At 44.4% G+C, this 24,344-nt stretch overlaps 1 protein-coding gene across 11 annotated transcripts in view; it reads left to right on the top strand.

Moving 5' to 3' along the window:
* The window catches only part of LOC102105758 (synaptotagmin-like protein 2), a 72,541-nt gene extending 52,223 nt beyond the window's left edge, over positions 1–20,318 (top strand). For 2 of the 11 annotated variants that reach the window (XM_005530034.3, XM_014258777.2), the window contains exons 3-17: positions 990–1,141; positions 5,069–5,162; positions 6,226–6,304; positions 6,481–6,574; positions 7,179–8,147; positions 9,499–9,597; positions 11,457–11,548; positions 11,992–12,093; positions 13,993–14,162; positions 14,318–14,420; positions 15,073–15,234; positions 15,895–15,973; positions 16,527–16,626; positions 16,868–17,073; positions 18,130–20,318. In XM_005530034.3, the coding sequence (XP_005530091.1) occupies positions 990–1,141; positions 5,069–5,162; positions 6,226–6,304; positions 6,481–6,574; positions 7,179–8,147; positions 9,499–9,597; positions 11,457–11,548; positions 11,992–12,093; positions 13,993–14,162; positions 14,318–14,420; positions 15,073–15,234; positions 15,895–15,973; positions 16,527–16,626; positions 16,868–17,073; positions 18,130–18,275 (2,647 nt within the window). In that variant the 3' untranslated portion in view covers positions 18,276–20,318. Of the gene's footprint in view, positions 1–193; positions 320–811; positions 900–989; positions 3,646–3,952; positions 4,149–4,189; positions 4,308–4,334; positions 4,838–5,068; positions 5,163–6,225; positions 6,305–6,480; positions 6,575–7,178; positions 8,148–9,498; positions 9,598–11,456; positions 11,549–11,991; positions 12,094–13,992; positions 14,163–14,317; positions 14,421–15,072; positions 15,235–15,894; positions 15,974–16,526; positions 16,627–16,867; positions 17,074–18,129 lie in introns of those variants that run through there. The other 9 variants (XM_088062871.1, XM_088062875.1, XM_088062872.1 and 6 more) reach the window with 9 other exon arrangements.
* The last annotated feature ends 4,026 nt before the right edge of the window (positions 20,319–24,344 follow it).

Raw genomic sequence — 24,344 nt, 5'->3', positions numbered from 1 at the left:
GGGCAAAATGAAGTCAATGGCATTTCCTTGATCTGCTGTCAGGGTGATTAAAATATCTATTTCCTCTGGCCCAGCACCTCGAGACCCTCATGGAGGCAGTGCAGCCCTGGTCTAGATGGGAACTTCTGTTGGATCCCCAGCATGGCCTGCAGGGGCTTGAATCCAGTTTTCCCTTCTCCCTCCTGGCCTTTAGGCAGCCAAATGTGACCCCTCAAGGTTCCAGGGTTATCTGAGGGGTTTTCCCCTTTTCCTGCTGACAACTGGGCTGAAGTGGCAGCTTCCTCTGGCCTCTCAGGTTTCACAGGGACCCTGAACTGAGGTGAGTTGTGCCAGCTGAAAGGCAGCTAATTCAGCAAGCCATGGTGAGGAGGGTTAGAGTATGGGCTGGCAACAGAGCCCTGACTGGTTTAGGTGCCAAAAACCAGACCTGGGTGTGCCCAAGCAAGGTACAGTAGGAGAAGCCGTGCTTAGGAGGGAGAGCTAACCATGTGAATGCCAAAATAGGCATGGCAGGGGGAGTAGGGAAAGGAGCAGTGTGCAGGGAGAATGCTGAAGGGACTGGTTGCTTCCCTAAATACCATTATGTATTTCCGTGGTTTGCAGCAAATTTGATCCAAAAGGTTTTTCTGCTCATAAAAAGATTAATAGGCAAGTAAAATGGAGAAGTGCATGACAGATAAACAGCCCCACCCCTTCCTTAACCCTTAGGGCAGACAAGCAGGTGGACAAACCTTGTCAGGTGAATGATTTGGATTTGTGAAATATGGAAGAGATGAAAGCCTGTGTTTAAGAGGTGCTGTTCCCATTTCAGATAAAAAATAAATCAGCTGCTGTTTTAATGCTGGTTTGGCTCTTGTGCTTGCAGAGAATAATCTCTGGATCCTTGTAGTGTCAGACAGGTGAGCTAATGGACATATTACAAAGGTAGCTCAAGGGAAGTTGAAAATTTGAAGATCTTTTTGGTGTGTAATGCTTGCACTGACTTTCAGGCGGATACAAGGCTCCATCAAGGATGAAAAGAAGAAGAAGTTTGTGACAGGTGAATGGTTTTCAGAAGTGAAGGCAAAACGGTTTCAGGAAGACTTGGAGGGGCCTGATCTACTTTGGGCATCAATTAGAAGGAAAAAGGGCAAACTAGAAAGTAAGTATGTTAGTGTACATCTTAAGAAAACAAATTGATGGACCAGAAAAAAACTTGGTTCAGGATGGAGTTTCTCTGTACTGGGAATCTGTTGAGAACCAGTCCCTGTGTTGTGAAAAGGGGATTCTCATCTGTGTTAAACAAGCAGGACTGTACTTAGAGTCCAAATGTAACTAGCCTGAAGCTGGAACTTTGTGCTGAACATCTGTGCAAAGCAGAACTGAGGATGATTCACATCCAGTCCTCAACATGAGGACAGGCCAGCCACCCCTGCAGCCCAGTGTCACACAACCTCCTGGATGATTTGTCAGGGTGGGCAGTCACAGATCCTCAGCCATGGCTGGGGAAGTTACCAGCTGCTGCTGCCCTGGGGAAGCCTTGGCCCTGACAGGCAGCTCTGAGCAAAGCCTGCCACTATCTCTAACATAAGGGCCCCATGGTTTGGGTCTTTTCTTTTGCAGTAAAATTGCACTCAAATGTTATCTCCAGCAGTTCAATTCAGCCATCATTCCTGGGCCCAGCTTCCCATTCCTGCCGGGAGGAGCGGCAGTATAGATCACTCCTTTGTTTGGTGAGCCTCCTTAGCCAGGATGTGTCTGTAGCAGGAATTGCCTGGATTTAGGGTACCCTTCCTTGCTCCACGTTACTTAGACACATTCTGAAAGCTAAATGCTGACTGAGAGCCTCATTTTTTTTGCTCTTTACCTACCCCTGACAGCTCTCATAACTTAGCATAGATTGATTGGAGCCTCTAATGCAGAACTAGCCCATCATATTTCATATGAAGTTGCTTTTATCCTTGGTATTATGGATTCATGATGTCATTAAATTTATTATTTTATAATATCTCCAGAATGCTAAAACATATAAAACATTTTCCATCTTGGCAAAGGTGCCTGGCTTTTCTGCAGAGCATGTTCTTCTTCTTAAGGATGTGCATTTGTGCTTGCACTCTCTTGACATGAAGGCGCAGAGCTTCAGCAGCCTCTCTGCCAGGGCCTAGGTCAGGCAAATGCTCTGTCACCTGCAGCCCAGCTACCAGCCTGCAATGAATAGGATTGTCTGACCTTTGCCTTGTACTCTTAGCTCTCTGCCCACTTCAGAAAAGCAATACTGCTTGAAGTACTGTTGGTTTTAGATTTAACTTTTAGGGCTGATGTGCACCTATCAGATGATGTCTCAGGTCATCATATAAAATAATCTCATTACTAATGCAGCAAGATACTTATTGCATATGCATTACTTGACTGATGCTGTTTTAAGAAGGAGGAAGCAAATGTTATTAAATTGCTATAATAGTTATGTCTAGATTCAGCCTTTATTCCTTTTCCAACTTTTTTTCCCCTTTTCCCTCTATATGTGTTCTCAGACTTATTTTTATAAAACACAGATATAACATGTGACTTTATTCCTTCCTCTTATTTTTTCCACTGCCATTTTACATCACTGGTTGTGCATCAAGATTCTGCAGCTAATATATTCACCTTAAATGAGTTAAGTTCCTTTGCTTGCCTTTTTTCCTTCCTCTGGAAAGATCAGTCACCCACCTCTGCTTGCTTTCAAGGTGATGAAGGGGTGCATGTTCATTTAGTCAAACCTGTGTTCATAACACCTTATTTAAGTCTTTAGACTTAAGTCTGCGTTAGGGAGTGAAATGAGAAAATTCCTGCATGGGAAAGCCCCGCTGAGATAATTGTTGGCACTCCTTTTGCAAGGTAAGTGGGCTGAGGAGGGGTGGAAATTTGTACTTGCAAAGGAAAATTCCCAGTGATCTTTTCTGAAGGAGGGTTTTAGCCTTCAGAAAGGAGGGTTGTGGGGATCCCTAAGGATTTTCATGGTTGGTATGGATTGTAGTAGAAAACACTAGTCATTGACAGTAATACAAATCTATAAAACAGATAGATACCCTGTATTTAAACTACAGCCTGCAGAACAGCACAGATGAATTTGATAACTTCTTCTTGTTCTTAAATGCAAGGGCTAAAAATCACCTACGAGGAGAGACCATTTTATCCACTTGCTGTGGCAAGTGATACCTGATGCACAGTTAGTTATGAATATCCCACTAAGAATCTTTGTTTTACAGTGGTAGGAAATGAGTAAAAGTGTTAGAGCAGGAGTGCCTGTCAATTTTATACACATGTATAAAAATACATGTATGGGCAAGTTAAATTGGTCAGGCCACTCCTAATTTCTGTTGGAATTTGCTTCTTATATTGTCTCATCCTAAAGTTAGCAAAGTCATATCTTGCTTGTCTTGATTATAATGCACTAAACTATTTGTGGTGATAGGAGCCAGGTGCAGCTGTGTCACTGGCTGAGCCATTTTTCAGGACAGGGATTTTGATGTGAAGACTTGCTTTTGCCTCTGCCAGCCAGCAATGAAGAGCTCTTCTAGGGTGAAGTGTCAATGAAGAGCAAGTACGACAGTGCCTTTGCAAGTGGGATGAGAAATGAATGCAGTCTTTGGTTGTCAAGGTCTTTTCAACCATGACAGGCAAAGGGTAAGCTTGGGAGCTGTTTGGTTCCTTTACTTCCAGCACAGCTACCTGCTGGCGCCTCCCTCTCCCAGGTCTGAGGCAGAAGAGGAGGATATGGCTCACTGTATAAATAAATCTCAGTGTGTCTTCCTGTGCCCACACGTGCCATAGCCTGCACATGCCACCAACCATGCCTTGGGTTCTCTCTCCTAAAACAATGTTCAGTGATGCTTTGTGCACATCAGTGTTGGCATGGGCAAAACAGTCTCTCTCTCAGAAAAATGTGCTCTAAAACTGCTTGTTCCTACACAGCCAGACTCTTGTTTTTCAGCAGGAGCAACTCCCTGACTTCCCTCTGCTGTGGAAACCATGGGGCCTCCCAGCTGCCACCTCCCATGTGTGCCAGACATGCTGCCATAATGCAGACAGCTCTGAGCAGTGGCTGCTGTGTCCCTGCACCTCAGGGCCAGGTGCTGGGTGGGCAGGAAGACTGGGAATGCAGCATTTTTCTCCATAGGAATGCACAGGCAAGGGGGAATGAATCTTGGGATATTTCTGTGACTTGCAGGCTGACTGTGCTAATGCTGGATGGCACCATACAGGCAGTGTTGAGTCTTGAGTCTTCTCACCATAGGACTGGCCTGCTCTTTGGCCTCATGTGGTTTTCCAACCAGATAACAAGCAAGGTTTTACTATTTTATATTACTTCTGAATCCTCTGAACTTCTTTTTCTCTTGTATTGTTTAACTAAATATATCCTTAAATGGTGTGGCAGTTCTTGTAACAGGTAGATTTTCTCTTTTAAATAGACCTAGCTGCATGAATAAATACGTGCAGATCTTGTTGACCAGACTAAGCTTAGGTTTTATTCACTGCTTGAGAGTTTAATCCTTTTGATTTTACAGTAGCAAGAAAACCCAGTTGCTAACAAAATATCTAATGCAGCATTATACCCTGCTGTCTGCTGTAAAAGTTACTGTTTTTTGTTTTTAATTGGGGGTCTTTGGGAACTTAGAGGACACAGCTGGGCCTTGTGCCAGTAAAAATAACATTGTCTCATTAACTGAATTGGCCTCCTTATTTGTTTGCCAAGATCAGATGACTTGAGTCAAAACAGGAAATGGCTGAATTTAAATCCTGGAATTGATTAACTTTATTGACATTCAATGGCAGTGTCCTGTGGAGGTTTCTGGTGATGCGACAGCTCCTGGCACGAGTTAGGCATTGGGTACCTTGGACCTGTGGGGTCTGGAAGTGCCTTTAATGCCCTGGGGGCTCCCTATCCTTGGGGAGAGCAGGCAGAACCCCTCTGCTCTTAAACCCCTAGGGGTTGTGCTGGTGGGACTCTTTTTCATTGGGCAAAGCATTTTCTTACCCCAAACAAAACGCACCAAACATTACAAGTTTAATGAAATGTCATTTCTCAGTTGTCTCTGTTGTATTACAGATGAGGCCAGCAAGCACATCCAGATGGGTCTGGAAAGCAAAGCTGCCCCAAGTCCTGTGTTTCCTGAGGATGTTCTTGATGCAGGAGAGGGAAGGTAACACTTGTGTGTGTGGCAATGCTCAGGCTGCTGCTCTTACTTATAATGAAAATTGAATGCTACCAATTGAACCCTGGTCTCTGAGTTTCTGAGACTGTATAAATAATAAGTTTGATAGGATATTTTTTAAGTCCTTCCTCCAGGAATTGTCAGAATATCAATCCACCCCTAATAATCAAGCGCTAATGTGCTTATCCCACAAAGGTATTTTCCTGCTTGATTTGATAAGGGATGAGTAAAATGGAAGCTGTCTCTAATGTCAGGATATGCTGGCTAGTTTTTCAAGGTAATTATGGTTTTATTTGTTTAATTTTTACTATGGAGCAACACTAACAAAATGAACTGTTTGAGGAAACTGCTCATTTCCTGTTGGTGCCAACCTCTGTCCAGCGCTCAGCACTCCATCAAGGCTTGGTAGGATTTCACGTTGTGCTGACTGAGCAGAAACGTCTATTCTAAGCACTCCAATGAGCAAGTCAGTGACCTTGCTCAATATCCATGGACTATGAAAAAGCAGTTAAAATATTCACATATTCATATATTTTTTTCCCATCTCATTTGCCTTTTTTTTGTCAGCAGAATGAGGAACCATTTTCCACAGGTGGCAGTTGCTCCAGTTAAATATAAAATATGGGCCTTCACAACAGTTGGAAGCCTCTTGCAGCTGATTAGTGGGTGTTGTTTAATGAAGGATCCAGAGGCAACAGGCCCTAGGTGCTCCTGCTTTGCTGGCACAACACCCAATGGTTTTTTCGTTGGGGTTGGTTAAATCCTGAAGATCTAGCTTTGTTTTCCTCATTCAGTTTTAAGCAAGGTGTGTCCTGTTTCTTCCTGGGCCATAGCATAGGAATGTCTCTCCTTTCTGCCTGGCCCTTGGGCTCTTCTGACACTTCCCAGAAGGGGAAAGTCTGAATAAACCTAGTAGTTAACACACATTGTTTTTACTGAGCAAGTTCTGCATCTGAGCAGAGCTGAGGTGATGTTGAAGACTGCCTGAGTACCCAAACAGGCACATCATTACCACAGACCTCCTTGTTCAGGCATTTCTCCTCTCCCACAGATCCAGCACACCTACTCTTGACACCACAGAGCAGAAAATTTTGCCAGGACTTCCTGTCCAGTTGTCTGCATCATACAAGGTAGTACAAGCACAGCCTCTGCACTTTGTTGTGTTACTCCTTGGAGCTTCACACAGTCACCTACTGACAGAGGCTCCACAGGCCGCCTGCCCTGGTGTCTCTGCTCAAATAAAATACATTTTTTCCAGTCCTTACAGTATTTATACACTGATAGATTTATTTTCTTTTCTGTTCAGAGATCCAGCATCCATGATGTTTTTTCCTCAGAGAGTGACACTGGAACAAGTCCATTTGTGGCTGCAACAAACAGCTTTCATTTGTCTAGAAAAGGTAAGTTTTTTGTTCAGTGAGCTATTGGTGTTTTTTTTACTCAACATCAAACACCAAGAGACAAGATGCTTTTCAGTGTGCGTATAAATAAATAAATAACAAAGAGTACCTTGGCATATAAGAATGGGCTGCCAACACTTTGTGAATTACAGCCAGGACAGCAGGGACCAAGGCAGAAAGCAATCTGATGACTGAAACTTCTCTGGGCTCTCAGTACATATTAAACTGAGTGCTTGGCTCTCAGCTCTTTAATACAAAAGAGGACTTACCCTGTCTTTCTGGCTGTATAGTGTAGTTTTGGAACATAGCAAATAGCTAATAGGGAAGATGTCAAATTGAAAGGGAACCTGCAAACAAATCCACAACTTGCAGCAACAGTTGTGCTCAGTGTTTTTTTTCTGTGCCCTGTTGCAGGGAGAAGGACTGGGGTTTTCAGGACTTTCTTCAGATGGAAGGGAGCTTTCTAGAGTCTGAATATGGAAAATAACTAGGAATATATTGATGATTTCTGAAAATTTCCCCATTTGCTCATTGAGAAATTGCAGTCCAATCTGGGGGGATTGTATGTGATTGGACAGGCTCTGAGCATTTGTTGTTGTTGTAGGTCATGGAGTATCTCCATTATTCGCCAAGCTTTCAGAGGATGCTGTGCCTCAGCCCAGTACTGCAGCTGGAGGAGAAGCTGTTGATGGGGCCACTGTCACTACAGAGGGGCAAAAAACTCCACCCAAAGAAACTTATGCTCCCAGCAAAATACCAGTTACAAAGAAACCAAGCAGAACCTTCCCCAGACCTCTGCCCACAGAAGGGGAAAGCAGCTGGGCTGGTAAGCGAGGCATGAACTACACGATCTCATTGATGAGTAACAGAGAGGAGGATATCGGCCTTGACCGTGAACACTTCAAGAACTTGAAGAACTTTTGGGAGAAGGGAGCAGACTCAGTGGCAGTGGGGAGCATGGCAGCAGAGCCAGTCTGGGCAGAGGCAGACAGTTGGGAGTTCAAGCTGTGCCACTTCCTCTCTGTGCAGTCTGGGAAAGGCCAGGATGCTGATGAAAAATATGGCGCCTTCATCAAAACAAGGACCCCCTACAAAAGGACAATCACGTTGTCTTCTAGTGAGGAGGGGCCAAGCTATGCCACTTCTGCAAGGAAGGGCTCAGTTTCCATCACTCCCAGATCCACTTATGCCAAGAGCAAAGGCGGCCTGGTTAAAAGAAATGGCTTTCTGAGTGAAAGCAATGGGAACCTGCTGATGCCAGAGGAAGAGAAGAGGGTGCAGCACTGCTCCAGGAAATCCAGACTGCCTGTGCGAGCACTTTCCACCCAACTCGAGTCACCTACCAAGGATGTGTCTGGGAGCACACTGGTGCCAGGGACGGCTGCAGAGGAGCTGGTTGTGGCAGAAGTGCACAAGCCCACAGTCAAGTCTCTGGCGAGCAAGGTGCAGATACTGATTGAGCCTGTGCTCACAGATGGTGGAAGTGATGATGAGAAAGAGGAAAGATCTGATTTGGGTGAACCATCTGGAGAGAGAGAAGCTGTTCAGGGAACAGACTCAGCTGTTTACTCAGGTACTGAGGGCTGTGACTGTATCCTGTGAAATCCAAATAGAGAGCCATCCCTAAGCCTGTTTTCTTCCCTAACCCTTCTGCATTTTGCACATTTTCTTAATCTGTCCATTTCTTCTATATTGCAATTTGTATGGAGTTAGCTTGTGTAGAATATGTTCCACAAACAGCTCTAGAAACAAATCTTGTGTAGCCTAGTCCGAGTATAGAAGGGGACAGTGCCATGTTCCCTTGCTTTTCTCCCCACTCCCAGCCCCTGTGCCTTACCTGCAAGCACCTTACCTTGGGACAGTCCTGCACTACCTACAACACGTCACAGGAGCTCACTTTATTTCACTCACTGGCAAGATTGTATTTTCTTCAAATGTGGGACTGGAGGAATTCTTTGTGGTAGTAAAGATAAGTCTAAAAGAAATAGTAGAAATGTGAAGCAAAGTGCTCAATAAATACACTGGATCTTAGAGTACCTTGATAGAGCCACTGGCTGTCAGTGCCTAAATGACGTTTTGTGTCTTTTTGGAATGCACAAGGGACCTTCGATATTAAACTTTAAGCAAAGCAGACAAGGAGTCTGATGTTTCTGCGTTCTGATGCCATGTTTTCAACCAGGATGGTGCCAATCACATCACCATTTTAGCAGCCTCTTCCTCTGGGCTTGATGGGCTCTTGTAGTGACTATTATTATGAGAAAATGTTATTGTTATTTGCAACTCACTTTACATTTGGGCTCTGATTACCCACAGCTCTGCTCTCTTCCAAGCAAGGACCTATGAAGAGAGAGCATCTTACCTTCTTTTTCTAAATGTTCTGTCCTCATGTACCTAGGTAAGACCTGTTTGTGAGGATTTTCCACAGACTCATCTGTTTTTTATTTTTTAATTGTGTAATTTCTTGGTTTATTTCCTACCTCGTATAACATTCCTATGAAAATCCAGAGTTGCACTTCAGGTCATTGCAAATATTTTCTTTATGGAATATTTTGGGTTGTGAAAGATCATTAAGTCCAACCATTTATACAGTAGATTATACTAGTATTTCTCAGGGGTTTTTCCTTTATTAATTCATTCATTTCAGGATGATATTAGCAGATGGTTCTGTTTCACTGGAAGCCCTTCACAAGAGTTGGTCTGTCTTGGGGACTGGGTTAATCCGGTATTTACATTTCCTGACACAGTGTGAAGAGGTTTTCTCAGGGGAGACATCAGAGCACCCGAATGATTGGGAAGCAGCCCTGTGCAATGTAACTGTAATGTGTTCTAGATACTGACCAAGGGAGGCACATACACACACAAGCTTGTTGGTCCACTGCCTATTTGTATATTTATTTACCATGCTGGCTTTTTGTGTATTCCAGAGAAAGACTGGGATCATTCTCCTGCTGCTCAGGCACTGGCCCGAGCAAATAGCATTAATCTTGCAAAGAGCATGGTGAACATTTACACAACCACAGAGAGTGAGTAACGTCTTTTTTCTTTTTGGTTTGCATTTGCTGAAGTTAATATATTATGCTAGTTTTTCATCACCATGCTTCTGTGCATATACCAGGCTAGGAAAATGACATTGTTTCATCATCAAATTAGAGAGTTTATACTGCCTAAAATTAAATTCAGAGCCAGGAAATTACAGCTAGATTGATGGTTTGTTACTTCAGCAAAACCACAAGGGCTTCAAAGGGTTGGCAAGAAGCTTGTGCTCATCTCTCCTGTTCCTGCACAAGGGCTGTGGGATCGGCTGGCAGCCTGTGGATTGATCCGAGGTGCCAGACCTGATGTCAGTGTGTGAGTCGTGCCACAGACTCTTGCTCATGAGGCCTCTCCCCTCACCCAGAGCAGAGCCCAAGGCTGGACTGATGACCCCAGCTGCCAGCTGGGACATATTTTATGGTGATAGTCTGTCCCTGAGAAACGCAGAGAAGCGGAGGAGAAGGCAACAAAGGAAGCAGCAGCCTACCTGAAGAAGCACAAGAAAGCTGAAGCCATGGAAAATGCCTGGGGGAAAGCAGCAGCAATCTCTGTGCCCAAGAAAGCCAGTGATAATCCCCAGAGGGTGAAACCTGGCAAGCCCAAAAAGACAGCCAAGAGCTTGCCTAAAAGGAAAGTGGTGAGGCCAAGGCTGCCAGGTCTGAAATGAGAAGCATGGGAAGGTGATGCCCAAGAAAATGGTAAAGCCACTTGGAGGCTTTGAGCCAATTTAAATCCAACACTGGTTATGGGAGGGAGGCAGCTTGCTGGCAGGTCACACTGCATAGCCCTGTGGCTGTGCCCACCCCAGCTGGCACCTCATGCCAGGCACTGCCCCATATTTTGGGGCCCAACATGTCACAGGGTGTGTTGGCTCAAAGCTTCAGGCCCCACATGGCTCTTCAGGGATGTGGTCTCCACCAAGACAACCAAGATTTCAGCTTCCCCTTGTCTAGAACCCCAAACCTCACCCTTGGAAACCCTCCTGTAACAAGAGTTAGTTTCATGTTTCCGGTTTAGCAAATAGTCTGTGGAGAGGGCTAGATACAATTATTTATTCAAGGTTGGAAATAAAAATAGTAAATATCAAATGAATGGCAAATCAAGAGTCTCTTGGGCATTTTAAGCACCAAAGAATGCATCATCATGCCTAAAAAGCTAAACAAGTGTGCATATGAACATGCATGTTCATTTACATATATCTTTTCAAAACAAATTCTTCTGAGATGGAGAAAGTCATCTTCAAAAGAGTTATTGGGAGAAGATAAAGATACAAAACATAAGTTTTAGTTAGACATTTAAGCAGTCCAGTAACCATCTTTCTATTGATAGGAAACTTTCTAACTTTTTTCTTTTAGATAATCTAGCTATTATCCACCTCTGTGTCTAGCAGAGTATTTGAGAGGTGTATACAATGGTGAAATTGTGGATATAAATATTTTAGTGCTCTTTTCTACAGGGCAGTGTGCTATGAGATAAAAATGTGAACATGATTGGGTTTTTTGTCAAGGAGGCAGATTTCTGTGGTTTTAGTGTAAGTTCAGTCTACACAAAGCAGACAACATCCACGTCCTTGTGCTGATAAGGGAATTAGATGAGCCACTAGAGGGAGTTCCGCACTCTCACACAGTGAATGAAAGCGTACTGAAAATAGTTCTAGGATGTTAATTAGCAGTTTTTGTCTTGGAGAGGATCAGCTTCAATGACAGGTGACACAGACAGGGCAAGTAGGTAGTACTCCAGTTCCTTCCTCAAGCTTTTCGTCCTTTCTTGTGCCCTTTAACAAAAGTGTGGCTTACAATTTCCTGATTCTGACAAGCTATCTTGATGCCCTTTTTTTTTGTACCTACAGCATACAATAAACCTTATTTGATACCACATCAATTTCTTGAACCTGAAAGAGTCAAAGAACTGAGCACATCCTCTCCTCTCCTGTTGTCTGAGGTGGGTTGATGCCAGAAATGGCCTGAGCATTCCCTGAATGGCAGTTGGTGTCATGAGAAGGTTTCTCCTGGAGACCAAAAGTACTTGCTTTAGAGAATGCCTTGGTTATGTCATGTATAAGTGAGAAATGCCTTAAGAAGAAAGCCCCCAGTAACCCAGAGCAGCTATTCCATCCTGGAGAATGTTGCCCTGTGTGTCAAACCACGCTGTTCTGTGCCCTTTCCCAGAGCCCAGGCAGGGCATGCAGCTATGTTTGGAGGCAGTTAATGATGACGTTCAGTGCTAGTTGGAGGGGATGCCCTGGGGAGGCTCCTTGCACTCTCCTCTGCTCTTCTAACCTGATCTCTGCTTAATGGGACACTGCTGAGCAATTCCTTTTTGTCTCTAGTGTTGCAAACTGCTCATTCGGCAGAGCTTAAAGATGCTTCTTATTTTCTGAGCAGACTGAATCAGACACGGCTTCAGAACTCAGCTTCCAGTTTAACAGGCACAAAAAGACACCCAGCATTGGCAGCCACTCATCCGACATGGCTTCTGTCTCCTCGGTAGGTACTGCACACTGGTGGCTCCTGGACAGGGCTCCTCAGTCAGATGCAGTGATGCTGTATTTAGGCTGGTGTTGATGATGTGACCTTCAGAATATCCTGTTGGTTTCTGCAGGGTACATTACTAAAGGAACAGGGGTGATTAATTACTTGCTCAGGTTAAAGGAGTGAATCCAGATACCACCTCAAAATAGAGACCCATTGAGTCATTGTTGGTCAAATTCCCCTTAAGCGACAGCCCCCACTCCCAGGTGTAGATGCTCTGAATCCTGGCAGTGCAGAAGGTGGGGGATGGGGTTTCTAGGTGAGAAAATGAGGCACACAGCTATTAAGGGACATGTTTGTGGTTCAGGACTGCAGATTGGGTGCCCTCTGCAAGCTCATCCTTTGTCAGCAGGTAAGAGGGAACTTGGAATTGGACAGCAAAAGCAGGCTTTAGAGCTTCAGCTTCTGAGGAAAGCTGAAAAAAGCTGAATGTGTTGAGTGTTTTAAAGATTCCTGAGAGAGTATTTGGGGGGGAGCTGCTTAAAAGTGCTTGAATTTGCTGTGTTACTGTTATGGATTTCTCCAAGGAGTATATTTGAGATTTACAGAATATATGTGAAGCAAAGCTGGTAGGGAGAGGTCATGAATGATAAATATGTTAAAATCTTTGGGGCGCATGAGTTCTTCTAATCTACTCTAATCTAGTCTAATCTAATCTAATCTAATCTAATCTAATCTAATCTAATCTAATCTAATCTAATCATCTGGGACCTGCAAATTAGTCCAGGTCATGCAGGTGTTCTTGAAAATCTCATTCAGGATTCTCTGCTAGGGTGAGTATCCTGATGGGGTGGTAAATGCAGCTCCAAGGACTGACAGGAGATGTTTAGCAGCTTTTTGGAGGTTATAATAAAATTCAGAACCAAAATAAGTAGAGAATGACAGAGAAGAATTGGGTTAATTACTAGGAAGGCTTTTTGGTAGATGTTCATGACAGTACCACAGAAAAGTGCCAAGAGAGTTAATGATTTGCTTTGTAAACAGTATTAGCATTTATGATATCCTGTCCAGAATCCTGAATGATTGGTGCAAGAGAAAATTCCTTCACCTTTCTGTAGCTAAGCTTTGCTTGGGCTTCATGACTTTTTACCTGTGAAAGACAAAGACTTGAAAAAAGAAGCCCAAGTTGTCTGGGAAAAATGCAGTTTGTTCTGGGAAAGCAAATAACTCTTGGGTGCCTAGCTCCAGATTTTTATCTGGAGAAACCTCATGTTCCAGTGCCTTTGCACAGGCTGTCTCTGGTGGGGCAGTGGCTCTTCAGGGTTGTATTTATTTTATGCTGCTCCTTGTGAGTAAGCAACAAGATAGGAATAGTTCTTCCTACATTTCTAGTCTGTTTTATGAATAGATTCACAATTGTGTGACTATATTTACCTGAAGTAACAAGTTCTTATAATATGGTTCAAGTTCTCTCAATATCTTTCTTTGTTAATGATGAGATTGGGTCAGGATATAAATTATTTGTTCTGTAAGCATAGGGAAGAGATGTGTGGTCCCCCCAGGAATATCTGAGTATATTTCCCAAGGTTTTGGGATTTAGGAGTAAAAAAATTTCTGTATTTCTTGAGCATTCAGTGCTTCTAAGTTCTGGTCTAGGATATCACATCCTTTTGAGACCCTTATTTGGATTCCCCAGCCCTGGCTTGCTTGAGAACAGCCACAGCTGTGAACCATCTCTGTGCCAAGAACACCACACTGCACAAGGACAGAAGCACCAGATTTTTTCTCTGGGAATGCATCTCTCAGACTATTGTCTTTGTCACAAATCAAGTCAGAAAGACTATCATCTTTGTCCAGAATCAAGTCAGACTGTGCCTGTTTCAGTGGTGCTGGCCTTGCTCTTCCCCCTGGCAGGTGAGTGGCAGTGTACTCAGTGTCTACAGCGGCGATTTTGGGAGTGTGGATGCCCAAGGAACCGTGGAATTTGCTCTAGACTATGACGAGAAGAACCGGGAGTTCCAGGTCCATGTGTCCCAGTGCAAGGACTTGGCTGTAGTGGATGAGAAAAAAGGCAGATCCGACCCGTGAGTGATGTTTTAATGCCTTGTGACTTCTACATTGCTGAATTCTGTGTTCTGGAGGATTTTTATTTTCTTTAAATTTAATGGTTTCTTCCTTCCTTCCTGCCAGCTTACTAGAGATCTTGGCAATGTGGGGCAATATCCGATTTGTTTTCTAGGTATGTTAAAACCTACCTGCTCCCAGACAAAGCTAGGATGGGTAAGAGGAAAACATCAGTGAAGAAGAGGACAGTGAACCCCATTTACAATGAGGTCTTACGGGTAAGAACAAATACACACTGTGAAAACCTCTGTTGTAGTAGGCACCTCTATCAGGCAGGTCTGGAAAGATCCTGCCTACTTGGCCAGATTCTTTGCTTGCCTCCTGCCAGCACTGCACTATTCTTCCCTGGGGTTTGAGAGGCCTGGGATGTTAAAGGTTCCTTTGCACTGATCCGTGTGGCACCCAAGATTTCGCTGCAAAAATCACACAGGTCTTTGGATTCAATAGGGGCTTGCAGTCAGAGCAAGGGCTGTGTGTCGTCCCCTTCCCTGGCATGCAACCACAAGGCACAGGACTGGTAAGAAGGGTCTACATTATGTGATCATACTTATCAAAGCATAGAGGATTTTATAACAATAAGTTGCTATTAACAGGCCTGTGTTAATAATTCTTGAAAGAATATTGGTTTTCCCCTGTGATAAATGGAATTCCAGGTTTCCCTGTGCTCAGCAGAAAAGCTTTGCCAGGGTAGGAGTATTGCTACAGGACACAGAAAAGAGATGTTCAGACAGAAACCAGTCCATGAATAGTGCATGTGTGAGGTGGGCTTGAGTGTCTCAGAGCTTATACAAGCTTTTGAGTAGTTTATCTCTGTTTGTGAAAGAAACAGAAGAAAAATTTGAACAATCTGACTTCTCTTTCTTCCTCTAGTACAAAATAGAGAAAATGGTATTGCTGATACAAAAATTAAATCTCTCTGTTTGGCACAATGATCCATTGGGACGTAACAGTTTTTTGGGAGAGATTGAAATAGACTTGGCCAGCTGGGACTGGAGCAACAGGAAGCTCAACTGGTACCTGCTGAAGCCCCGGGTAAGTGTGGCTCAGCTGCAGTCTTGCTTTCTAGCCCTGCCCTGAAGACTTAAGGGTGGAAGAAGTCCTTCCTGACTCATCTGAGGTCTTTGGGTATGGTGGAGCAGGACAACCTCAACTGTACCAGGGACCAACCCCTGGACACCTTAGTACAGTTCAGTGTTCAGAACAATTGCCTTCTCATGTCTGTTTTGGTGACTGATCTGTAAGGACACTTTCATAAATGCAACCTGACACTAATCACAGCAACTGTGTCATTCTCTCCACTCACATGAAGACCATCTCTTAAAAACAGCAGAGTACTAGGTGAAGTGCCTTGAGAAGTAAATATTTGGGTGCAACTGTTTGTAAAGCCTGAACAGCTTTCTGCATGCTTCTGGATTCACAGGTCTGATACGAGCTACCTTTTAAGCAAATAGAAGACATTTGTCTTTCAGAACCAAGGGCAGCCTTGTATTCTGAATCCTCAGGCTTTTGCCTTTGAGAGACTGAGTTTGAGAACAAACCCACAGAGAAACGATCTGCTCTAAGAATGGGCTGCTCCAGCCATGGAAAATCAGAGTTTGTCCATTTCTGCTCCTCCACTGAAGTCAAAAGCTGTTTGCCTTGCTGTGTTTCCAAAATCCTCCATTTAGTCAGTCATAAATCTTTCTGTTTCAGAGCCTTTCTGTTGTTAATGGTGTGGATCATCGAGGAGTGATGAGTTTATCCATTAAGTATGTCCCCCCTGGAAGCCTAGGTAAGTGTGGTTCATGCATTAAGGGCTACTGCCCAAGTGCAAACACAGCTTGCAATGCCTCATCCGCTTAGGAGCTGCTTAAAGAGGAATCTCATTAGAGCAAGCTCTTAGAGATCAGCTCAAAGGCAGTGTTTGACAGCACTGCCTGCAACCTACATCTGATTTCCATGTCTGGATTTTATGGGAAAGTGTTGGGGAGACAGGAAGGGTTCAACAACCTCCAACTCATCAGCTATTATGAGCATGTGGGCATTGTAGGGTGCTGTGATGTGGTAGGAGCACCACAGAACCCATGTTATTGTGGGGCAGGCACAAGGTTATTTTGGCTTAGCAGTTCCTTCTCTTTTCCTGTATGATGCAGCACTGGCAGGTGGTGTCAGGAGCCTCTGCAGCTGCAGGAGTGATGGAGCTGGCTGCAGTGCTGAGATCCCCAGGGAGGGGCAATGAGCACACAGGAACCATGTGGGTTCCATGGGTCCCTGGAAAGACCTGTCATTCTGGGAGCTATGGCTCCTGACTGGCATGACAGCTTTTCTCTTCTCATAAATGGCAGGGCCCAAGAATCCTCCCTCTGGTGAAGTTCACATTTGGGTCAAAGACGTCAAGGACCTGCTGCAGTTGCGTCCGTCAGGAGTTGACTCCTTTGTGAAGTGGTGAGTGCATAAGCACGGTGCTGCTCCTGCTGTGTGCCCCCATAAAGGTCTGTGATTCCTGCTTTGTTCTCAGGCTCACCAAGTTGTGCCTCCATACTGGAAAGTCTTTGTGTTGCACTGGGTGAATTGTAGGTGAATTGCCCTTGTTATTCACCTGTGGCCAAACTAGGAAAATCCTTGCTGTGATAAAGCTCTTGGTCAATGTTCAATGCTTCATGCTGTGTGTTTTCTCCTCTCAAAGCTATGTGCTTCCAGACACCAGTAAGAAGAGCTACCAAAAGACCCGAGTCATAAAGAGAGACACAAACCCTGTTTTCAATCACACCATTGTGTATGATGGCTTTCATACAGAGGATCTGAAGGATGCCTGTGTTGAACTCACTGTGTGGGATCATGAAAAGCTTACCAACCATTTCCTTGGAGGAATCAGGCTAGGCCTTGGGACGGGTGAATATTTTCCTTTATAATTCAATACTGTTACCATAGTGCTGAGCCACAAGGTAAAGTGGGAAGTTACAGAGTATTTTCCTGTTGGAAAGAAACCAGGATGGGGTGTCTCAGTAACTGGTACCTGCACTATGTCTTGGATGGAGAGGGCCCTGGTACCATGGTAACAACCCTCTGTTCCCACATTTTCTGCCAACATCAGATCTGAGGTCTGGCAAAACTCAAGAATTTCCTTGGGTGCCTCAGAGAGTTTTCCTGCTGTTATAGAAAAGTGGGCTGCATGACAAACCAACATTATACTGGTGCTCCTCCCAAGCAAGAGTGCTCAGGGATGGACTGGAATTTCACAAGGGACAGCACCACCTGGTGACTGTCCAGCCTTGAAGTGCTCTCTGAGAGGTTTCACAATGTTGCAATCAAGGATAAGTGTTCCTTGGGTGACAAAGCTCCTGGTAGCTGGAATGTCTGCCTTGCGGGTGTACTGTAGCAATTGGATTTGCCTGTATGTTCTCTGTTTCCCACCTCTAATGTCACCAGGTGGGTTGTGAACTCTCCAAAGGGACATACCAAACCCAAGATTAGCTGTTATCTAACTTTAGACTTCTCTCTCATTGACAAGTAATTGGCACCTAAAAAATTTGGTTGAATTGAATCTCTGCTATGGTATATTTGATTCCTATAGAAATTAAACAAGAGAATTTTGACGAATACTCCATGTTGTCCACAAGAAAATCTTTTAAGGGGAAAACCAGACCTTTAAGACCTTCTTTACCATTCAAAAAGATGCAGGAAGGGCTTGAGCCCAATATTGCTTTCCTTGGCAGGTTATGTTTAGGGTTCTTGCATTTCATGGGTTTTGCAGTGACTTCATTCTGAACTCTGGTGTAGAATGGGCATTTTTCAGGATAACAGGAGGTGCTCAGGGTGCAGGGTGCTGAGGGGGAGTCAGCAGTTTTTATGTTAAGACATTGCCTGCAGCAGTTACATCCCATTGAGTATTTTTGCATGGAGTGGGAACTCTTTGTGTAGCTCCCTAAGTTTTCTCATTCTTTTCAGGTTTGAGCTATGGCATCTCTGTGGACTGGATGGACTCCACACAGGAGGAGGTGGCCTTTTGGCAGGAGATGATGTTGGCTGCCAATGAATGGATCGAAGGATTGCTGCCATTGCGCTCACTGGCAGGGAGGAAAAAACTGAAATAACCCATTGTTGGTGCCATAGAAATGCCCAGTGTGTTCATTAGAATTAAGAAACTTCCTGCAGTTGGGAGAAAGAGACCATCCACAGGGCTGTGTCAGGGTAATGAGGCAATGAATGGGCATCACCTTGGAGATGTTAAGTACTAATCCACTCACGGAGAACATGGAAGATGCCAAACTGATGCTGATTTTTCAAACATGATTTTGACCAAGAAAAAACTTAATTTGCCTTTTTGTTTAATCATTTATGTATTCAGTATATTTGAATTCCATTAAGCTCTGGGAACATTGGCAGAAGGAAAAGGAGATATGAATACTTTTTTTTCATGTTTCATGTGCCATTTTTCTTCTGTACAGAGATGTAGTTATACTGAAGCAGTAGCATGGTATTATTCATACTCCTTGCAAGGGGTACACTTTGTAGTTGGTGTACAATTGCTCCAAGTCACCAGCATAGTTTCAGAATGGGAGCTTTGCATTTGTCATCCTCTTTAATGTGAGGAAAATTGAGTTCCAAGGTGCATCTAAAGGAAGAGAGGACTAATTGCAGCAGAAAATAAAGAAATCTGAGGAGGATGACTGTGGAGTGCCCCCGCCCAAAGAGGCGGGGATTTTATTTTAGGCAATGTTAAAGTGAGAGGCGTGGCTTTAAGTCCCAAGAAGACTGGATTCTACCCCTCTGCCTTGGGGGATGTGCCCAATAAGCCCAGGAAAAGTTGTTCCACCACAAAATCCCTCGTGGGGTGCCAGCCCAAGGTGTTCTGCCCTTCTCGTGTCGTGATTTGTTGTATTCTGCTGCATTAACCCCTCTTATTGTACCCCTATTGGTTTGTGTCCCTGGGGCTTCTCCCTTGCTGTGTCCCTGTTAGACCCAGACCCTAAACCCCACCCTGGCTTGACCCCATAAAACCCACTACCTTGCCTCTGTTCAGGGTTCTCCATCTCTGGATTATGCTGGGTTAATTCCTATGTTGGTGATGCCCTAATAAATTGATTCCCGAGTTTAACTAAATGGAGACCCATCGGTGGCTACACCTCCCTGGACATGATACTGTTGCAACACGTGATGCAACAGATGACAATGAGGCATTTGATATATTAATTTCTTTCTGCTTTAATCTGAAAGACTGCAGGGATGCTCTTAGAGATAGTGGAACTTTGCAAGCAGGGGCTGTTTTCCTGACTTTCCCACAGGCTTCCTCAGTGACCTCGGGCAAGCTTGTTTGTGAAAGGAGAGTTTGAATGCAATATAAACTAAAATGTTTGCCCAAATGTAGAATATGGTTACACTGCTAATGGGACTAATCACACTTTTGCAATGCCTTGTTTGCAAAACATTTCAACATGAACTAATGAGATAGGAGACAGTCTCATGTTAGCCTGGCATCAGGGGTCAGGGATGAAAGGTCAAAACCACACTAGAATGCAGGAGATACTAGGAGCTGGTGGGAGAGGTAAGTAGGAAGTGAGTGAATGTGAAGGGAGTGCGGAGCTAGTTTCTTGAGGATCTCCTGCCTCTGCTTCCCCTGATGGCCCTCTAGTCTTCCTTTCACCTGATGCTTGGTAGTGAGTGTCTGCAGCTGGAATTTCCCTTTTGCCAATAGTTTGCAAAAAAACTTTGCATCTGACACATTAACCATAGTGGAGTGGTGTTGTGAATACATTTTGAATTGCAGCTTTGTAATTTCTATTTTGGATGTACATATTGTGATTAAATAGCATGTTTTTGTGAGAAATGAACTTGTAAAAATTCGTAAAAATCTAAATAAATGTATATAACAATACTATAAAATATAAAGTACAGTATGACACACAAGCCCTTCCCAGATCTAGCCACGAATTCCCACTCAAAGGATAACGATCCTAGCCGGCGCCCATCAACAAAAGAATAGACAGGACGCGGCCCATCAAGCTGACAGAAAAAAAAAAAAAACTCCTCAAACTGACAAGGACAGGCTCGGTGACCATCAACGGGGAAGAATAGGCAGGACACGAAACATCAAGCCAAAACGGAGAGGCACCGACGAGATATTCATCACCGGACCCGAACACCTCGCCTTGCGGGCTACCGTTGGGGGAAGCCATCAAGTAAACAAAAGGAAAAATCCAACCGAAATATTCATCGGCTCCAACCCCGGATCCAGCCATCCCATCCGGATGGCCTGAACCACAAGAGCCACTCAGAAATTTCTTTACATATGAGGAGACTCGGTCCGGACGTACATTCGACTCTATTCTCCAATGCCAGGAAATCAATTCATACGACAATCAAGGACTGTTGATGAATGGTGCCTGCCTGGGATTTGGCCTCAAGGCTAAAAATCCCTATTAAAACCCCGGACAGTTTAACCCTCCTTCGTGGATTTGGGAACACCTATACCTTTGGGTATAGACCCCTGTCCACCCAGCGCTGCGCTGTTTGTTTTATTGTGGTTTTCCCTCATTGTTTTATTTTTTTTATAGAAATTGTTTTATAATAAATTGTTTTTATTTAACCCAAATCTGCCTTTGCATTTATAACAGATTGGTGCCGTGACTCGGATCGAGAAACTGCGGGGAATCTCGCTGCCCAGGACGGGTACCCCCGCTGATTTTGGCGGCCTGGTGAGTTGAGAACCCCCCGTAGTTCGTTCCGATATCCGAACCAAATTACGGCGGAGGTAAAAACCACAATAAAAAGGATAAATCCGGATCGGAGAGCTCGAAGGCACGGAGCCTTCGGGAGCCGCGGCTTTACTTTGCTCGTAAAACGTCTAGTGCGCACAAGGGACACCCACGCAGGAAAATAGCTGTAAGTACTGCTGGTTGAGCGGGCGATCGGGCGAGTGTGTGAGACGTGATCTGACCACGAGGCGAGTGCGGACTTCAAGGTCGCGTTTCCATTCCCCCGCGAGGGAATTGGCCGGCCGCGAAGGAAGCGATACAGAGTGAAAGTTTTTTTTTTTTCCCTCGACACACACTGGTAAAACCTGAGACCAAAGGGTGTCTCGGGAACTGATCGCGAGGTACTAAGAGGGGAAAGGGACGTCTTGTCGAGCTCGAGGCTGGTAAACCCTCTTAGTAACGGACCCAGGGAGAGGTCCAGGGAAGAATCAAAAGTTCCGATTACAAGAGACCTCAGCTCAGCTCGCTGAAAGGTGAGTATCGGCAAATTTTGATTCCTAAGTACACAACGCAGAAACTGATATCGACTCACGGAGAAGTCGAAGAAAGGTAAGAATATATTTGCGAAGTATAGGGCAGAAAAAGAGTAAGCTTCAAGGAAGAAGCACAGGAGAAGATTCCTCCGATCAGGGGGAGGAATCACCATAGACATCCCACTGGAAAGTCCCTTGGGGTGGATGCTAAAACACTGGGAAGATTGTCCCCAGAGGAAGGGGAAATCAAAGGAGAAATTAATACATTATTGTATAGAGGTTTGGGAGGACAGGAGTTGAGAAGTCACCTCACTTGGCCAGTGTTAGGCACATTTGAAAAATGGACGTGTAACAAGTTGTTCTCCTATGTGGAGAACAAAGTCCCCTCAGATCCTGAGGAGAGGGAATACGCCAAGCTCTGGGTAAAAGCCAGAGTAGGGCTATTTCCAATACAGCAAAAAGAAAAACGTGGGTCGTAAAATGAGTCCTGGGAACCCCACGATCACTTACCACCCCCGATCGAGGACCAGCGGACCTTCCTCTGTAGATCAAGAAATGCCCACAGCACCCTTGGCCCCCGAGACCAAACCCACTGAGATACGTGTGTCTCAGACGGGAGACTCGGGGCCAGCAGCGAATGCCGGCAGCCCATCTCCTTCCCCCGCCTGCAAACACCGTAACCACACCATCCTGCTGGGGGTTTTTTCCTGCGCAAGGCTGGGGAACACCCTAACCATCCCTCCCGGTCCACCCGCCACAACCGGGACCCTCCCATACAACGGAGGGGACTCCTCCCTTCAACCGGGTGGCGGCAAAATTCCCACCATTAATAACAGGGAGGCAACACACAATCACCAATTCCCCTCCCGCAAGTAGAACCCGTTTAAGAGCGAGAATGATAGATAATGAATGGGGAGAGAGTGAAGAGGGGCACCGGTTGCTCCCTCTTAAAGAAGTACCGACGCCCCGGGGGGTGATCGGTTTTGTGAATGTCCCCCTTAACTCTGGAGATGTAAGAGCATTTAAAAAAGAGATGGGGCGGTTGTTAGATGACCCTCTCGGAGTGGCTGAGAAGTTAGATGAATTTTTAAGGAGTAACATTTATACCTTTGACGATCTTATGGCAATCCTGAGATCACTGTTTAATCCGGAGGAAAGAGAAATGATTAAACAAGCCGGGATCAGAGACTGGGACAGACGCAATCCACAGGGGATGCCAGGTAACCAGAAATGGCCTAGCGCAAGCCCGAGCTGGAATGCACAGACAGAGGAAGGCAGACGGAACATAATGGATTTAAGAAGCATGATTGTACAAGGTATAAGAGAAGCGGTCCCTAAGGGCCAGAACATTAGCAAAGTTTTCAAAGAGTGTCAAGGAAAAAAGGAACCACCCACTGAATAGATCGAGAGATTACGGCGAAGTTTTACAGATTTTACTCTGAGACTGACCCGAACTCTCCTGTGGGGGAGGTTCTGTTAAAAACACAATTTGTTGCTAAATCTTAGGAAGATATTAGGAGGAAATTAGAAAAGATTGAGGGGTGGCAAGATAAAAGTCTTCAAGAGCTCCTAAGGGAAGCTCAAAAAGTGTACATGAGAAGAGAAGATATGAGAAGCAGAAATCGCAAGCTAGAATTTTAGTAACAGCGGTAAAAGAAGTCCAGAAACAAGAACAGATGCAGGGTAAGTTTAAAACACTACCCGGAAAAAGTCGAGGTTCTCACTGGGGCAGCCCCGGCCCACGGAGAGAGAGCCCGGAATGCTACTACTGTAAAAAAGTAAGACACGTTCAGGCGGAATTGTAAACAAAAGAATAAAAGATGAGAAAATTTTTCAAGAAGATTAAGAGTGTCAGGGGCTCTTTAATTTAGAGACCAGAACATCCAAGAAGCCCTTGATAAAATTAAAAGTGGGCCCCTAACGACAAGAAGTAAGTTTTCTTGTAGATACTGGGGCAGAGAAAAGTACCCTGCAGAAATTGCCATACGGATGTGTGGCTAGCAGAGAAAAAGTTTTTGTAATCAGTGCAAAGGGAGACCCCTTTGAAGTGCCTGTAATAAAAGATGTAGAAATAGAATCTGAAAATAAAATTTGCTTAAGGAATTTGCTATTAGTAGAAGAAGCAGATTACAATTTACTGAGAAGGGACATGATTGTTGCTTTAAGAATTAATATCTTGATTAAAAATTCTAAATTAGTGGTGAAAATATTTAAAGTTGACTCCTAAAAATGAAAAGAAAATAAACCCTGAAGTATAGCATTCAAAGAGAGAAGGGAGTTGAAAACAAATAATTGATGACCTCCTAAACGAGGGTACTTTAGAGCCTTGCATGTCTCAACACAACACCCCCATCCCTGGCTGTAAAAAGACGGATAGTAGCGTCCGATTAATCATCCAGGACCTACGAGCGGTAAACGCTAAGACCCGGACTAAATTCCCGGTGGTAGCCAACCCCCTATACTTTACTAAATAGACTCACACCAGAAGATATGTGGTATAGTGTGATTAATTTGAAAGATGCTTTTAGACTTGCCCTCTGGATGAAAGGAGTAGAGAATTATTTTGCATTTCAGTGGGAGGACCCAGATACAAACCGTAAGCAACAGCTAAGGTGGACGGTCCTCCCCCAGGGGTTTGTGGAGTCTCCGAACCTTTTCGGACAAGCTTTAGAACAAATGTTAACCCAATTTTGCTCTTGAAGACAGGACAAAGCTTCCACAGTATGTAGATGACTTGCTAATAGCTGGACCGACTGAAGAGAGTGTGAAGAAAAGCACGATTGCCTTGTCAAACTTTCTAAGAAAGAAAAGTTTGAAAGTATCAAAATCCCAAGCTGCAATTCACCAGAGCCTGAAATAAAAAATAAAATACCTCAGACATTGGATATCTCAAGGAAAAATTAGACCCGGAGAGGGTAGCAGACATCCTTGCATT

Source organism: Pseudopodoces humilis, chromosome 15 (assembly GCF_049639895.1).
Source record: "Pseudopodoces humilis isolate 2021_Gansu_Grassland_sample_001 chromosome 15, ASM4963989v1, whole genome shotgun sequence".
Taxonomy (NCBI): domain Eukaryota; kingdom Metazoa; phylum Chordata; class Aves; order Passeriformes; family Paridae; genus Pseudopodoces; species Pseudopodoces humilis.
The sequence above is the reverse complement of the archived record's forward strand: the minus strand, read 5'-3'. Positions and strand labels throughout refer to the sequence as shown.